General features: G+C 46.3%; 4 protein-coding genes across 6 annotated transcripts; 2 read left to right on the forward strand and 2 right to left on the reverse strand.

Annotated features, from left to right (window-relative positions):
* The first annotated feature begins 72 nt into the window (after positions 1–72).
* LOC136185190 (uncharacterized) lies at positions 73–1,721 on the forward strand. The gene has a single exon (XM_065972268.1). It carries the CDS (start codon positions 123–125, stop codon positions 1,635–1,637), a length of 1,515 nt encoding a protein of 504 aa, XP_065828340.1. The 5' UTR covers positions 73–122; the 3' UTR covers positions 1,638–1,721.
* Positions 1,640–10,210, reverse strand: LOC136185173 (sperm flagellar protein 2-like). 2 transcript variants are annotated; one of them, XM_065972247.1, is made up of 52 exons: positions 10,087–10,210; positions 9,958–10,031; positions 9,881–9,909; positions 9,747–9,828; positions 9,521–9,691; positions 9,348–9,454; positions 9,230–9,293; positions 9,116–9,168; positions 8,977–9,070; positions 8,753–8,920; positions 8,630–8,692; positions 8,490–8,573; positions 8,296–8,330; positions 8,152–8,221; positions 7,966–8,091; positions 7,854–7,915; positions 7,738–7,804; positions 7,599–7,682; positions 7,420–7,539; positions 7,260–7,362; positions 6,968–7,207; positions 6,839–6,906; positions 6,618–6,785; positions 6,432–6,563; positions 6,289–6,376; positions 6,092–6,227; positions 5,941–6,032; positions 5,843–5,892; positions 5,745–5,792; positions 5,544–5,691; positions 5,308–5,489; positions 5,121–5,248; positions 5,003–5,069; positions 4,874–4,948; positions 4,680–4,817; positions 4,565–4,628; positions 4,452–4,501; positions 4,262–4,404; positions 3,834–4,203; positions 3,681–3,783; positions 3,568–3,633; positions 3,453–3,520; positions 3,335–3,405; positions 3,184–3,283; positions 2,939–3,124; positions 2,649–2,885; positions 2,500–2,595; positions 2,371–2,439; positions 2,157–2,318; positions 2,014–2,094; positions 1,834–1,959; positions 1,640–1,776 (listed from the first exon to the last, which is right to left on the reverse strand). In XM_065972247.1, the coding sequence occupies exons 1-52, from the start codon at positions 10,142–10,144 to the stop codon at positions 1,726–1,728; spliced, it is 5,517 nt and encodes a 1,838-aa protein (XP_065828319.1). In that variant the 5' UTR covers positions 10,145–10,210; the 3' UTR covers positions 1,640–1,725. The 2 variants fall into 2 exon arrangements, with proteins under 2 accessions (XP_065828319.1, XP_065828318.1); XM_065972246.1 differs by having other exon boundaries at positions 3,568–3,642.
* A 57-nt stretch (positions 10,211–10,267) lies between these two features.
* Positions 10,268–14,757, reverse strand: LOC136185180 (exocyst complex component 4-like). 2 transcript variants are annotated; one of them, XM_065972257.1, is made up of 31 exons: positions 14,708–14,757; positions 14,619–14,662; positions 14,473–14,561; positions 14,217–14,418; positions 14,073–14,161; positions 13,918–13,994; positions 13,769–13,853; positions 13,655–13,708; positions 13,572–13,595; positions 13,481–13,521; positions 13,334–13,426; positions 13,206–13,276; positions 13,115–13,148; positions 12,941–13,058; positions 12,844–12,896; positions 12,641–12,781; positions 12,494–12,586; positions 12,291–12,439; positions 12,131–12,234; positions 11,997–12,079; positions 11,806–11,944; positions 11,668–11,752; positions 11,540–11,606; positions 11,446–11,487; positions 11,291–11,398; positions 11,131–11,234; positions 10,972–11,086; positions 10,801–10,919; positions 10,648–10,743; positions 10,483–10,594; positions 10,268–10,426 (listed from the first exon to the last, which is right to left on the reverse strand). In XM_065972257.1, the coding sequence occupies exons 1-31, from the start codon at positions 14,717–14,719 to the stop codon at positions 10,268–10,270; spliced, it is 2,802 nt and encodes a 933-aa protein (XP_065828329.1). In that variant the 5' UTR covers positions 14,720–14,757. The 2 variants fall into 2 exon arrangements, with proteins under 2 accessions (XP_065828329.1, XP_065828328.1); XM_065972256.1 differs by having other exon boundaries at positions 11,446–11,490.
* Positions 14,758–14,779: 22 nt separating this feature from the next.
* LOC136185202 (aprataxin-like) lies at positions 14,780–15,521 on the forward strand. Its single transcript, XM_065972282.1, has one exon. The coding sequence runs from the start codon at positions 14,879–14,881 to the stop codon at positions 15,398–15,400; it is 522 nt and encodes a 173-aa protein (XP_065828354.1). The 5' UTR covers positions 14,780–14,878; the 3' UTR covers positions 15,401–15,521.
* Positions 15,522–15,564: the final 43 nt, after the last annotated feature.

A 15,564-nucleotide genomic window follows, 5' to 3' on the forward strand; every position in this document is an offset into this window, starting at 1 on the left:
CCAGATGTCCAGCCATTTGCTGCATCAAACCGGCTTTAAGCAGCCTAGCAAATCCCTATATATACGAAAGCTCGTTAGCACTTTGTCACATTCGACATTCGCACTTCGTTGCTCCTCCTGCAATGGCTTCTCCTCCTCCTCCTCCAACGGATTTTGCCGGTGCATGCAGCTACGGTCAGAAGTACGCGGCCTTTGGCTTGGGTCGCGGAATCAACGGAGCTCATCCGAATCGTCCGCTCGGAGATCTGGTTGTATGTCCTCACTGGGAGGAAGACAAAGAATCGTCTCCCAACAACGTCGAAACGGTGAAGCCGTGGATCCGCTACAAGCAGTTCGTCACCAACATCTGGTCGGAGTCGAAGATGAAGGCCGAATTTCGTTCGTCTATCGGCACGGACTTTTTCAAGCCGATCACGCTGAATTTTGAATTCGGTGTCAAGCGGTCGCGCTACAACAAGCGTTCAATTGTCGCCTCTGGTCACCAGATCCACACGCGGACGTTTCGATTTGATTTGAATAAGATTCAGGAACGCGAGTCCGGTAAATGTAAGCGCTCTGACGGAAAAGCGCCGGAGTGTCTCGCCTTTGAGTGCCTCATTGAGAAGCACCTAAGAGCCCGCTCAAAAGATAATTACGATAATCCGGATAAACTGGATGTAGATAAAATAGCAAAAAACGTCATAGAAGATGACTGTCAGGGCTTCACTCACTTCGTCGCCGCAATACACATGGGTGCTCGAATCTTTGAAAAGAAAACAACTCATCTCGTCGAAGATACGGCAAACATTGATATGGGATTCACTGCCACGGCAGCCAAATTGCTCAGTGTTGACGTCGGTTTTCACAAGGACGACACAGATAAGGCTGGATCAACTACCACTGAAGTGATTCGGATGCACCACCCTAAATTGAAAATGAAAGATCACGAGACGGTCGTTTCCGAGGAGCAGGAATGCCTCATTTCGTATGAAGTCCTTCCCATATCTTGCCTCGTTCAGAATCCGACTTGGCGCAAAGCCTTCAACAGGGCTAGTGAAAAGTTCATTGACAACGAAATGCGACAGAAGCACACCGCTCTCCTTGACAGCGACCGGCCACTCTACCTCACGACAGGAGACAAATACCTAAACCTCAACGGCGACAATACAATTCAACTGTTGGACAAGGACACGATCAAGGCGACGCCAATTTGTATTGAAATCGCTGACCCGGACTCTGATGACGGTCCGGATCCATTTGACGCCGAAGACGTTCCATTCTACATGGCTTTCATTGAATCGGACGTCTGCCGCTATTTCTCAATGGCTGATGATAAAGATAAGGATACACATGAGCGACCAGCAAAGCTCGTTGAGTTGGTGAAGAAGCCTTCCCGCAGTCAGCTTTATCTCGTCCATCCAGCTTCGCGTAAAAGTGTGCCATTGAGCAAGTGGTCTGATAATCACTCGTACGCGATTGCCGTCAAAAAGGGTCTTTTCAGGCAGTGGCACTTCTTGGTGCTTGGAGACGATGGTCATGCCTACTTCAAGCACAACGTCACAGCTGACGAGCCGGGGCACCATCAATTTAAGATTGTGGGAGTTCCGCCACATGAAGAAAGTGAAGATGAAAAAAATGAAGGGAAAAAAGTAGACTAAAACTTGTTTTGAATTTTCTCTTGTAGTCGTTGTCTCTTTCCTGTATTTGTGTTTCAGGCAATTAAAATTACTGTCACTTTTCGAGTTTCTATTGGATGAGGATAACGGTGTCGTCAGGTGCGACGAGAGGTCGAAAGTCCTTAGATTAGAGTAACAACAATCAGAGAAAAAACGAGTCGCTGAGCAGTGAACTCACGATTTTCTTGTACCGCTTGCATGCGTGGATGCAGTCGCGTATGACGCTATCCCTGACAAAGACAGAAAAGGGCAGAGGCTTATCTTCCCCGGCACCGTGGCGCTCATAGGCTCTCAACACTCGATCCTACACGTAGACAAACAACGATGCCGGCCTTGTCCAAACTGGAGAAACGCTTACTCGTGACAATGCATCGTTCGGATCTGTTGTGTCTCGAAAACGATGGGTGAACCCCAGGCTCGCTTTACCGAGATGAAGAACCTAAGATAAGGAGAGCAAAGCAGAGACTAAATCATGTCCATCTGCTTGTATTTCTATTTTACATTGATGAACGAGTCTAGTGGTATTTCAAAATCGGTGCTTTCCGAGAGACTCGTCTCTTCGCCGTCAAGTACCGAAGGGTCAGGCAAAGGATGGCCAGTTGCTACGCTGAGCGCTCTAAAGACGCCCCTTACTGGATCCTCGTCAACGCAGAAATTCAGCAGCTAAAAGCGGGTTATAAGAACCAATAGAAAAGAAGAATCAATAGCAACTCACTAAATTGACGTAGTTCACCTTCTCAACACCGTCAGCGTCGAATTTGTCTTTGAAGATGTGAAAAAATGCCTAGAATGAAAACCAAGCAAAACTCCCGACATTCAATTACTGAATAATCTAATGATATACTTGTTTCAGATTGTAATCCCTATCATATGTCAGCGGTTGGCTTGGATCGTAAGGCAAGCTACGATCGTGAGGCATTGAAAAATACCACAGGTGCACCTGCACGAGAAATTACATTGCAAAAACGAATTTTCTCTATCTACAAACAGCACCTTCATGTAGTCATGTTGACTTAAGTTGCCATGACCCTGACTGTCCACTTCGCGAAACCGACGTAATGTATCAAGCAACGAGGCTTGCGTCGTCTTCGGCCATGGAAGGGAAGCGAGAGTAAGAAAGTGTCGCCAATCAAGATAGTCAGCATCCGAAGGTACAAGCATCATGGCCAACTCCTCGAGTTTACGAGGCGACATCGACGACCACAACTCAGGCATCACTTCCTCGCCGAACTGTATAAAAAAAAGTCATGCACGAAATTGGTTATTAGAACTAAATTACATACCGATAGAGACTGCAGCTCTTGCATCTTTTGTATGAACGCTCGACCAGATACGACTCCAGAAGGTGCTACTTCGGACAACTGTTCGCTGAGATTTTCCAGCTGAACGACTGTAAATGTATCGGGAAGCGCATTTTCCGGTGGCGTATGCGGACGAACGGGCGGTGGAATTTCAAACGTTCGCGTGTTCTTGATTTAAAAAATTGAAACTCTGAAAGTCGAGTGAGAGACAAAACTTGTGAACGCACCTCGTCAATGAGCAAATCTGGACCAGAGAGCGTAATGGCTGGTAAGATCTTCTCCTCATTTTCAATTGCTTGTCGTATGAAGTCACAAAGTTGCTCAATACTAAAACAAAATGTAGCAATACAATCGGTGGTGTAAGATAGTCCTGTCTACCTTTCCATCTCCTGCTTAAATCGCTCGCCCAACGAATTGTCCATAACAGTCCAGAGTTGGGACGCTTCTCTCTTCAAGAAAGGCATTATTCCACCAATTGCAGTACTTCACGCATTACCTTCAGCGTCTGTACTAAATAGATGGCCTTTTCCTTGATCAGATCCAACCGAAATTTCAAGCGATTTTCTAGAGACGTATAAAGCAAGCGACCTCCAGCCGTTGCTAAGGTTTACCTTCGATCTGTACGGCTGCTAAATGTTCCATTCGCACTTTAGTCCTTTCTTCTTTGCCGGGCGATTCTAAATATTCTAATAGAGCGTTTTGATGCATTCAGCAGGGCTCATACGAGCATCTGTCTGCAGTGACGGCGTCTCCACTTCGGAACGTACCGAAAAGTCGCTCTTCCGCGACATATTTCGTCCTTTGTCTCCCCCTTTCTTCCCACTTCCCTATATAAATCGAAACATGCAAAAATTCGATGCAAAAGCGCCGGACTTACCGCCTTCTTTGTCGTCGGACTTTTGGGCTTTTTCTTTCCTTTTCCTTTGTCAGCTCCTTTCGCCGATTTAGCGACTTGCTGCGCTGCCGCCTCCTTCGCCTCGCTAGCCGTCTCGCCAACCCCGTACACTTCTTCCTCCTTCGCTGAAGTCGCTTTCGCCGCCGTGACGGCAGAAAAGTGAGCCTCCAATAAGAGCTGCTCGTCGGGATCGCTGGAGGTGGGGACTGCCGACTCCTCTCCCTCTTCGGCTGCAACAGGCGCCGAAGCAGTCGTCTGCTGCTTTTTTCCTGCGTGCTTTTTACTCCCGGCGGATGCAGAGGCATCAGCGGACGCCTCAGGAGAGGCAATGCGACGTCGAACAAGAGGAATTCTGAATATAAGACGTACGATCGAAGCAGCTTTTTACAGCAACGCCGTGGTGAACAGACCTTCGTGACGGCAAATTCTCGGTCGCAGTCTCTTCGGCATTTTCGCCACTAACAGACGTTTTTGCACTCGGTTTAGGAACCTCTTCTTCGGCTTTTGCGTCGGGTTCGTCTTCCCCTGTGTGCGGTCCTTCGACTTCGGGAATCTAAAAGAGACGATATGTCACAACGCTTTTGCAGTGACGTTGCGTGCCTCAACGAGCGGCAAGCGTTGGTAATCTCGTCGTTCGCCTAGCGGCTTTCCTATGAATTAAATAAGGATTTGTGCATTCAACATAACTAATTAATTAATCAGTGATTGCCTACCGTCAACATGAAAATAATAATCTCGTAGCAAACAGAGCGAATCTTCGTAACGATCCACTTCGACCTTGAGTTAAAACCATGTGAAATATTTCCCACAAGTGTTCTTTTGACTCGCCTGCATCAGTGATATATAATAGTTGCAGATCAGTCCAAGGCGATCTTCGAGCCACTGCTCATTCATCACCGTCTGTCGTTCGTCTTCCGCCTCTTCGCGACGGCGATCGCTGATGTCCCAAAGACGCTCTCTCAGGTCCTTATAGTCAGGCGAACATTCAGCATGCAGAATGTCATCCAAATTCGCTCTTTTACCTCTACTTCTTGATGCAGCTGCGATTTCATGTCTCCATCGATCCGCAGATCGTCCGAAATTTCTTCGTTGTAGTGCTACAAGAGCTGAAATAGAAAACCTTTTCTATCCATCTATTTCCCACTAAGCACTTTTTGGAATTGAGTCACGAATTCTTGTTTGTGATCCGGACGATGCAAAAATGCGAAAAACGATTGCCTAGAAAACAAACGTCAATCCATCTACGTTTACCATTGCCGGAGCCCATACTTTGTCGAGTAGAGGTACTGTATGATCGCTTCTCTTTCGACTCGGACGTGACGAAATGTGTCCTTGCACGATATCACGTACCGTTCTTCGACCTCATCCCACACCAAAGCCAACACTTTCGCTACGTCCTTCACAAGAAAGGCGTCTCAAACGCCGTAATGATTTTTACGCATTCGACGTGGCCTACTTCTTCCACTGTCTTATCGACGTACACCCAGTCTTCAGAGCCAGCTTCGGGCATCGGAGGAGCCGCCGTCGGAGGAGGAGGAGCGGACGCGTCCGCTTGACTTTCTGTCGCTTGCGTTGGTGGCGGCGGCTGTTGCGCCTGTCCGACGTCTCGCACGGACGGCGACGGAGTCACCGACGACGCTTTGAAGAAAAAACGAGTTGTTGTATTTAATTAATTAGGTCGTAATGTTTTACTTCGTCTTGACGTTGGCTTTGATGAGCCTTTGGCACTCAAGGAAGCATGCGACTGTTTTTCCTCTGCTTCCGTAGCGATGGCGACAGCGGCGTCGGCTTCGACGGCAGCGGCTGCAGCCGCAGCTGCAGCAGCTTCCGCTTCCGCTTCCTAAAAACTCCAATTTATGACGTCAAACAGCATTCAGCTCTTCTTTTCTCCACCTTAGCAGCTTCCTCAGCTGCTCGTTTTTCTTCTTCTGCTTTCTTACGCTAGTTAGAGACAGTACATGAGATAAACTTGCTGCGATCAAGTCTCTTACGCTTTCAACGAGGTCTGTAAGAATTTGCCCAACGGTCTCGCAAACTTCGTCTGAAAAATCCTGTGCGTATATGACGACACTGCGAAAGAATTACTTACCACTTTTTCTGCTTGAATCGACTTCAACGAGATTATTGAACTGAGAAAACCACGCCTTCAGCTTCGACCATTGATCACGAAAATTAGCCAATCTAAATAGACCCCAACACATTTCATTTTTCAGCTAGATCTATGCGTATATAGAAATAACCTGTTCTGAACTTGTTGTGCATCGAAATTTGGGTCTTCCACGGGCACAAGCAAGGGAGCATCTTGCACGCCTGTTACTGATCCAAAAGGAGGCTCCTTCAATTCTAAATGATATTCTTCTCCGGTTTGTGGGTTCACTGCTCGCGAAAAAGGGAGAGCGGTGCGTAGAAGAAGAGTATCAAAATTTGACCATCAAACCTTTGCGACCAAGAGAGCGTTTAATGCTCATCTCGTCCGACTGATCAAATAGTATGACGACATCAATTCCGCTGACTGGAGATACAATCTATGCATGCACGAAACGCATGTTTTTCGGCTTGAAATAACAAAGTACCACCTACTGATTCGGATACTTCCTTCACAGGCAAAAGTGTCGCTTTTTTCTTTGAAGCGAACTTTCCTTTGGCTCCGCCTTTTTCGCTCGTTTTTCCTTTTTTGACTGGTTCATATCCAGTCAACGCTTTTTCTAAAATCTGCCAAGAAAACCCTGCATATGCAGCCGGTCTCGTTCAGAGGCATTCGCCTACCTTTGCCTGCGGAAGAGACGTCGGAAATCCGTCAATGATCCACCCAGTTCCCTCCGGCACTTGCCGTACGGCGTGCACGAGGATCTCAACGAGAATCTCGTCGCTCACAGTTTGACCGTTCATCATATCTCGATTCGCCGCCTTGCCCAGTCTGGCCAGCAAAGAAAGCTAGACGACGAAACACTAGCAAACGAAAAACGAGGACTAAATACTCCGCTTGCTTTTGGCTCTTCTTCTTTCGTCGCCTCCTCTAGAGAAGGTGGCGTGTCACGAGCGTCTTCCTCGTTATCTTTACAAAAGATCCAAATCTATATACGCCATCTTTTTCCGATGGGACTATTTCTACTGACCTTCTTTGATGCCCGCCAAGACGGACGATTGAGTTGCTGGTCTTGACTGGTCCGTTGGCTCAGGCGTGCTCGCACCGTCAGCGGCAACAGTCGACTCGGTCGGGAGGGCCTTTGATTTCTCGTGGACATCGTCGACTGCAGCAGTTGGGCCGTCGTCCTCGTCGTCAGTTTCGTTGTTCCTGTACGCTTCTATAGCCTCGTTGAGAAGAACAGTCATAGTTAGAGCGCGAAGTCGATGGCCTATAGAACAACCTCAAGTCTCAAGGTCAATTTTTTTTAGAATCACTCTTACGCGACGCTAGCTGATTGACGATAGTCGTCTTCCCACTAAACGACTTTCCAAGAAAGCAAGCCTTGATTGGAAATTCGGGAAACGTTGGCGGCGGCGGTTTCACCTATAAATCAAATCTGTCCACGCCGGCCGGATCGCGTCCAAAGCGAGTTCTACATACGTCCGGAGGATAAACAATGCTGTAGAGTTTCTGAACAACGTGACCAAGTATGACGTTTTCTTTCAGTGACGATTGGATGTTGAGCAGATCCTGAGATGGATGCCACTCGCCCGTAGTGGTCTATTCTCGCCATGCAGCTGGGGTTAGGCACGAGAAAGACAATACGTTATCTTGTATACCTTGTATTCAGAAAAGTCAAGCTCATCCAATGTGTCTGGCTGGGTCTTCTGTTCTTCTGTCGTCGAGGCTTTCTCACTAATAGTCTGCCGTACATATACAAGTCAACATGGCAATGCGACTAAATGATGTACAATTAACCTCGTAGATGGGAAGCCCGTTCAGAAACAACGTTTTCCATTCTCGCATCATTTTCGGAGGTATTAGCCTATGTGTAAGTACAGATGCCTACGCGTCTCCAAAACTGCCATTCGTACTGTTCCGTCAATTTTCGATATTCCCCAATCACCGTTGACAAGTCTACAATTTGTTCCACCATCTAAATTTCGGCCTTAACCCTATTTTAACGCTGTGTAACTGTAGTCTAACTGTGTAGCAGAACTTGTAGTGCTTTTCGTATCTCCTTTTTTCTTTCTCCGCGATGAGACGCTTGTGAACTTCCTGCTCTTCTATCAGGCGACTTTGATACTGATCCTTTTCCAGCTGAGCCAGTTTCTATACGTGTGCACGAGATCAGACGTCTTTAGTATGCGAATGCAACTAAATCTCATCTACCGCCTCTCTGGCTAAAGACTCTTCAAACTCTTGAACACGCCGTTCTTCGTACTGTTTATTCAGGAACACACTGAACAAAAAAAATACGATTTAGAGGATTTTTTCTACGGTTGCGTTATATTGAATAAATGAGCTTGCACTAACCGATTCTGCCTGATAACGTCTTTTTCACTTTTCATCTGAAAACCATACAATTGTCAAGAACGCTCTAGAAACTCTGGAATACTAATATTCCGAGTTTATGGCACGGTTTTAATTAGGAGTCTACTACAGTACTGTAGTACTTCTAGAGGTGCCTAAAACTCAGGACCGGTACTGTGTTCTGTATATACGCATACCTGCATCAGCTGAACAACGATTCGTCTTTCCTGTTGTGACTGTCTCATTAGCCTATTAACAAGAACCTCTTCTCTTTTCGCTTCCTACGACAAAAAGAGCAAAATCAATCTGTCAGGTTACCTCTTCGCTATGGCATCACCTCCTCAATTCTGTGAATTTCCAACAATTCAACCAAAACTTTTCGCCGACGACGCTGTCTTTCCTGTCACAGTGTGAAGATTAGATAACCTTCAAATTGAAAGACTATAGTGGTCATCTCGACCTTCTGTGCGTCGTTTTCTTCGCGCAATCGTTCCTTGATTCTCTTCAAGTATTCTACATCACGCGAATGAAGTCCTTCGCCAAACGTCAAAAGTCCTTGCTGATCGGGAGGAGGTGGGATCGTAAAGGCGAGACTTGATTCAAACGCGTCAATGCTCAGTCTCGTCGCCTAAGTAGAAAATTGATCTCTGAGATGAAAGGAAGGAAGGAAGGAAAAGCGTTCACCTCTGCTACTGCGTTCCGCTGTTTCTCCTGTGCCTTTCTTTCTGAATTCACTTTTCCATCTGGAGTCGTTTTCTTCTTCGACTCTTTGATTGGACTGACAAAGAACGTCAGCGCTTAGACTATGGATTTGTAAGTTTACCTCAGCTTTAGAGACTGGTACATTGCATTATTGATTTCTCTCACTTGACGCGACTAAAACATCAGATCAATAAAACTATATATCAATTAAAGTGGCGCCTGGTGGTTTTCTTACCTTAGTTATGGATACGAGTCTAGCTTCGTCTCTTTGCCTCTTCAACTTTTCCTCATGTTCGATTCTAAACACAATCTATTGATCTCTTTACCATTTCAAATCTATTTATTTTTGATGCCTTGCTCTGTCGGCGAGCTCTTCTCTTTCTTTCTGCTTCATCTGAAATTTCGTAATCATAGCTTCAAAATTGAGATCGACCTGTCTCTTTGTTTGATGAGCGAGTCTCTACGCGCACAGTCAATAACGAATCAGCTCTAAGTAAGTGTTCATCTGCAACAGACTCCCAATCACCTTTTTATAAAGAGTCGATTCAACGGCGTCGAGTTTCGTTTTCCCCATGGGCTTCATGGCCTCGAGCGACTGATACGTCAGTCGGCGATCTTCGCTTCGATTCAACGAGATGAACAACTGATACATAAGACGCGTCGCTGCGCCGTGCCGCTCCATCATGACTTCGCGTGCCTAGAATTAATATTGGGTATAAAGTGCGACGAAAATTTTTAAACGTGGCGATTGCCATGTTCGTGTTGAACGGAACGCCGAGCAGCTTGAGAACGGGTTCGAGCCTCGTAAAGTTGTTCAATTTCGACTCCGACGAGCTTTGTGAAAGTTCTCGTGTCTTATGTATTAGTGAATCGAAGTTTTTCGTACCTTCCACGGGAAAATTGTTCGAAATCATCCTGCCGTGAAAAACGGTTGAGTTTACGCGGCTGTTCGGCACTTTTTACCTGTAGATTGTGTTTGCACAAGAGCTCTCCGATGAGGTAGCCGTTAGAAAAGTCTTGCACAAACGACGACGGTTCTGAAAAGGAGAAGCAACGGATTGGACGGCGCGATTTCGCGTTGCGATCCTTTACCGACAACGGAACTCAGTTGTACGTCATCATTAAGCCATCTGCAAAGTATCTCTGTCATTCTAGGCTTGCTTCGTCTTAGGAGTTCGCATCCAAGCGATCCCCAAGACAACAAATAGTGCACAAACGCCCGTATAAAACGTGCGTAAATCTACGCAGCGTGATCACGCGCGGGGGAACTAAACTATATGAGATCCTGTAGTATTTCTCGCAGCCGATCCAGCTGCCTAGGGAGTTTGTCCCGTTCCGTTTTTGGGAGTCGTTGAGAGCCCAAACGGAGTATGTGACCGTATTGCACTTCAGTAAATTGAGGTCCCTGCTCCACAATGACAGTGAGGAGTTCCTAAAAAAAGAAAATACTCCATTATCACGATGCTCAATGCCACTTGGTATTCCTACTTCTGGATTCAAGAAGAGTAGTTCAAAATACTGTCTTGCACGAGCCAAGTCGAGTTCTCTACTCATTGTGATGTTGGTGAGATTTTGCTGCAGATTGTAAATATTGTTGCACCTGGAAAATAAGTAAATAAAGGAAAAAATCGGCGTCTCGATTTATCTTCGTACATTCGTTTGATTCCATAGTCGTTGATTGCTCCAAGAAAATTCGTGCTGGAGATCAATATTGACGCTATTAGATATCCAAGCCCTTCAAACAAGTACCTGGTAGGTAATAAATAATTATAACAAAACCTGGCACATTGCAAAATTCTCTCATACTTGAACTTAGCGTAACTCAACGCCTCCTCCATTACCTCCTTGGTAGACTTTAGATCATTGTTAAAAAAGCGGACGTGCTCATCTACTTCCATGGAGTCGCTATCGTGCACGTAGGTAGACTGTGACAGAAAGACGTGCAGGCCTTGTCAGCGCTCATCAAATCTTGCCTACCTGTTTTGCAGCAGGGAGAAGAAAGAAGTAGCAGTGACACCGAATTTCCAAATGAAGCATTATAAGACAAGTCTCGGCTAAATCGCACAATTCATCTCGAAGTTGATCCACACCTCTACAACGGATTTGAACACAGGACATCTACTACGCCTTTCGTACCTTAGCAAGGCGCCAGGAACTTCAACGCTGCCTTTTTTGATTGAAACCGAACTGAGTGAAGTGAGAGTAGCAAGTAAGGCCTCGGTACGATTAGCCAGCCATTCCTACAAAAATAACGGAGATACTTCCAGAGTCGATGGCCCATATCCACTGTACTGACTAGGCTTTCTTGCAAATGCGCGACAACCTTAAGATCTCCTAAACTCAGTACGACGGCTGATTTGATGAGTAAGCGATCTCCAATATTGCGAGTGAGCATTTCGCACTCCTAAAAAAATTACTAAATTCTTAACATTGGAAGGACGTGTCCTTTGCCTGTCTATGATGCTCCTGAACAGTTTCCAAGTCTTCCTGTACCTTCTTCGCAACCAAACTGGTATGAATATAAAAAAAGACCGCTCTAAGATACCTTTTTGGATTTGTGGTGACCCTGTTGCTCCTGCTGTTGCTGCATGTGAGTCCACGCAGGGAACGATCTTTGAAAGCATACGGCGTACGGTAAGCACTAGAGTTTGCCTTTATGAAGATCAGCTGTACTTTAACAGTCGTCTGATGTCTTCGTCTTTGGCCCACATTCCACTTATCGTTCTCAGCCTACCGTCCTCCGTCACTCCCAGAATGTCTACAGGAGGACGTTTTTGATATAGTCTAACTATTATTTGTTTCACCACTGACGTTTATAGAGCTGAGAACAAGAGTCGCGATACTTCAAGAGCATGTCTGAAATCATGTTCAAGAAGTGCTCAGCGTAAGGAGGAAGCCGTTCCATCATATCACGCAATTCTCGCATATTTTGTTCCATGACAACGGCACTCTTAAATAAACGAAAAAAATCAAAAACATACTCAATTTGATTTTTTTCTTACTTGCAATACAGGTTTCGACGGCGCGGCACTGCCAGCCTGCTTGAGCATACTGTCGTCGGCTAGTACTCTCTGAACATCAAAACCTGGACAAAACACGAGTTACTCTCGCCTTCTCGCCTACATTCTCCTCGTACCTTTAATTGCGGCCTCTAATTTGCTCGTCATTTCATCAGCGACGCTTTCTAAGAAGGTGTTCACTACGTAATCTTCCAAGAACTCGTACAATAAACAGTGAGAGCTAAAATAGGAAGCGTACATATCCACGAGAACAACCTTAACAACAGTTTCCTTTACTCGGGTTCACAGTCGGTGGCCACTTCAATTTCTTTAATAAAAGCTCGCAAAGGAACAAATACGAGAGTGATGTTCTTCATGTCCGGTTTGCAGACAAAAATCGGAGTCGAAGACAATCGTGGCATCATTGCATGAGGCATACTTTCTTCCTAAGGTACACCTCTATTTCTCCGCGACACAATACGACGTACGAAAAGACTTACAATGCCCTCTTCCTGCTGAAGTTCCCACTGTTCCCTCATGTATGACTTGACACTGAGAGCGTGAGAAGACGCTTCGAATCGAAATAGTTTTTTCTAAAGTAATCCGAACAATAGAGACAGACGGCCGTTCTCGGTTTTGTCGCTGACCTTCTGCCCTTTGTGACCACCGCCTTTCTTCTTAGGCATAAAATAGGACGAAAGACTTCCAGCGTCGCCAAACGTGGTCAAACGATGCGTATTCGACGTAAAACTTCTCAAGTCCAAGTACTGCGTCAGAAGACGTTCAACCTGCAATGATGAAGACAGAAAGTAATTAGAGGTCTGCTAAAATGTTCGAGCGCCCAACTTACGGAGTATTGAATTGCTGACCAAACGTCAGCCTCCTTGTACAGTTCGACAGTTCCTAGACGAATGTTAAAACGGCGCGACTCTCTAGCAAATCCTCACCTCCGTCGGGATTTTCAGTAATGCTTTTCCGCAAAGCCGTAAGCACGACGCTGTGAGCAGTAGCAATAGCTCGGAATTTATCAAAGCACTGCAGAAGAAGCTCTAGCAGCAAATGCGGCTGCAGGAAAAAAAAACTAAGACTTTTTCTCTAATTTTGCATCTTGGTTAGTTGACCTGGTGGGTTGCCAATAACCCAGTCATGTGTGAACTGCAAAAATAAACAGGTATATTAATAATAGTGAAATTATGTCAAGTTTAGCTTTACTTGTCTGCTATCTGCTCCGTTATACCATCGACAATTCCCTCCAAATCAGATGGCAATTTCTTCTTTAGAGTCTTTCAAGGAAATTCACTTATACCGGCAGTTGCTGACCGACAAGCAGCCCGTCTTACTTCAACGATGTCCGGTGTCATTTTCAGCACAGCGAGGCACTCAACCAACATGGTAAGATATTGAGATCCGTCTTCAAGATCTGGCTCAAGCCCCTAAAAGGTTACGTTCTCAAATCTATTGAGAGAGAGCCGGCGCTCGCAGCCTACTTCAGCCGAATGCACGTCCTCCGAAGAGCCTGCCCGACTGTCTATTATTAAAAGAAATTAATACGTAACTTTGAAAAAGCAAGCGCCGAACCTCCTGCTGTTTTACCGCTAACAGCTACACAGGAAGAAAAAACGTCGAATGACAAAATACTAACACGAACAGAGCAATTCTACCAAGTAGTTTCTTAGGCATCTGTGGTGATGGCTTCAGATTTTCAATAGATTGTACTGACAAGCCCAAAGGGCTAATAGGTAAGGACAGAAACAAACAAGTCCCCTCGCACTTACATTTGTGTCGTTTCCGGACTTGTGCAGCAGATGATCTCACGTAGACGTGCCTATGCAGTTCTTCGCGAAGAACTTCGAGAAGTTTCTAGTAAATGGAAGGCGCCCTCCTCCCCATGAGATGGAGAGCAGAAGAGGAATATCGAACGTACAGCTTTCTCCGCAGCCATCTCGGTTCGCATTCCAGCGAGAGCCTTGACACCAGCCAACTCACCATCAAGAAGATCCACTGAAGAGAGGAGAGAGAAACAAAGTACAGACTCGAACGAGTGAGGGAGGGGGTGGGGATATGCCGTTGGAGCTGTACCTGTTTTTACAAGAAGGTGGGTGGCATCGAGATATTGTCGCGAATCTGTAAACACTTTCAAATCTTCTGGTGCTTTTTTGACAGACTCGCTGAGAGGAAGAAGATATTGAACCAAGAATCTCTGGGAGGTTTTTTTTTCGGTACATTTTGTCGAGCAATCGAAGGGTCTCCTTCGACTGGACGCTCTCCGTCCACAACTTTCTCAACTCGTCGCGACGACATCGCAGTTTCGTTTTGCATTCGTCGATTGTTCGTCTGAGCGTTCGGATGCGATTTCGGGACTCGACGACGCGCGCGGAGATGTGCGTAAATGCCGTTACCGAGCCTTTCAAGTGATCGTAGTGATCTAGTTTCGCGTTGTGTTTCTCTGTTCGGTTCGAAGGAGACAGTAGTTTCTTACTTTCGACGATTTTCTCTAGTTTTTCGTCTTCTCGACGATAATTTTCCGTCAATTCGTCTTTAACGCGATCTCGCTGAGCTTCACTCGAGCTAAGCAGCGCGAATGAAAACGATTTCTCGCCCATTGACCCTTGTGTGGAGCCTCACCTGTCTTTCGCGAGATTTTTTATCAAGGAAACGAGCAACGCCGACTAAGAAAAATTGCATAGACAGAATCACACTGAATATAGCCTTACCTCGGACCCCATTCTGCGTGGACAGCGTATGTTTTGTACGGGCGTTTCTCCTTGCAAAAAAATAAATAAATGAAGAGCGTCGCGAAGACTACGACTGCAGTGGCTGCGCGTCCACGTCCTTACCAGTGCAAGACCGCTAAGGGTGGATGGAGCTACGCTCTTCTTCGCGCCATGGACGATCCAACTCAGCGAGTCGACTCGGACGATCGAATCGTGATCATAAAGGACGGCTTCCCGAAAGCGCGTCATCACTATCTCGTTCTCGCTCGCGCCGACGTTGAAAGTCTCGCCAAAGTCGGTCGAGAGCACGTGCCACTTCTCGAGCACATGCAGGCGAAAGCGCGCGAATTGGCGACGAGAATTCGAGACGAGGCCACCCCGAACGCTCCCCGACCCCAATTTCGCATCGGCTATCACGCCGTGCCGAGTATGAGGCGGCTTCATTTGCACGTCGTTAGTCAGGACTTCGATTCGCCTTGTCTGAAGCATAAGAAGCATTGGCACTCGTTTACGTCCGACTTCTTTATGGAATCGAGCGACGTCATCGCTCTGCTGAAGCGGGAGGGTCGCGTGACGATTGATCGAGACTACTACGAGGGTCTGTTGAAACGTCCCCTAGCTTGTCATCGGTGCGGACGAGCGACGGCGACGATGCCGGCGCTCAAGGATCACATAAGGACACACGATAGATAAAGAGACGTTTTTCTTTGAGGGTGTGATAGATGAATAGTTGTTGCGTTTTTCGGAGGCATCCTTTGCAAGAAACGGTTTGTCAATTAATTAATTAATTAATTAAACGAGTGCCGTGCATCTTGCCTCATTTTCTTTGCTCTCTCGCTATACATGCATCCGAAAGA

The sequence above is a fragment of the Oscarella lobularis genome, chromosome 3 (genome assembly GCF_947507565.1).
Source record: "Oscarella lobularis chromosome 3, ooOscLobu1.1, whole genome shotgun sequence".
NCBI classification, from domain to species: Eukaryota; Metazoa; Porifera; class Homoscleromorpha; order Homosclerophorida; family Oscarellidae; genus Oscarella; species Oscarella lobularis.

Bases quoted from the DNA above. Each gene is read 5' to 3' on its own strand.
- LOC136185190 (XM_065972268.1), top strand. From the start codon at position 123: ATGGCTTCTCCTCCTCCTCCTCCAACGGATTTTGCCGGTGCATGCAGC.
- LOC136185173 (XM_065972246.1), bottom strand. From the start codon at position 10,144: ATGACAGAGATACTTTGCAGATGGCTTAATGATGACGTACAACTGAGT. The intron at 7,208-7,259 runs GTAAGAGTGATT...GTTGTTCTATAG, and splicing joins CGTCAATCAGCTAGCGTCGC to GCCATCGACTTCGCGCTCTA. The intron at 6,786-6,838 runs GCAAGCGGAGTA...TTCGTCGTCTAG, and splicing joins CGAAAGAAGAAGAGCCAAAA to CTTTCTTTGCTGGCCAGACT.
- LOC136185180 (XM_065972256.1), bottom strand. The intron at 13,854-13,917 runs GTACGTTCGATA...TCCATTTACTAG, and splicing joins AGATGGCTGCGGAGAAAGCT to AAACTTCTCGAAGTTCTTCG. The intron at 11,235-11,290 runs GTCAGTACAGTG...TTATTTTTGTAG, and splicing joins CGCATTTGCAAGAAAGCCTA to GAATGGCTGGCTAATCGTAC.
- LOC136185202 (XM_065972282.1), top strand. From the start codon at position 14,879: ATGGACGATCCAACTCAGCGAGTCGACTCGGACGATCGAATCGTGATC.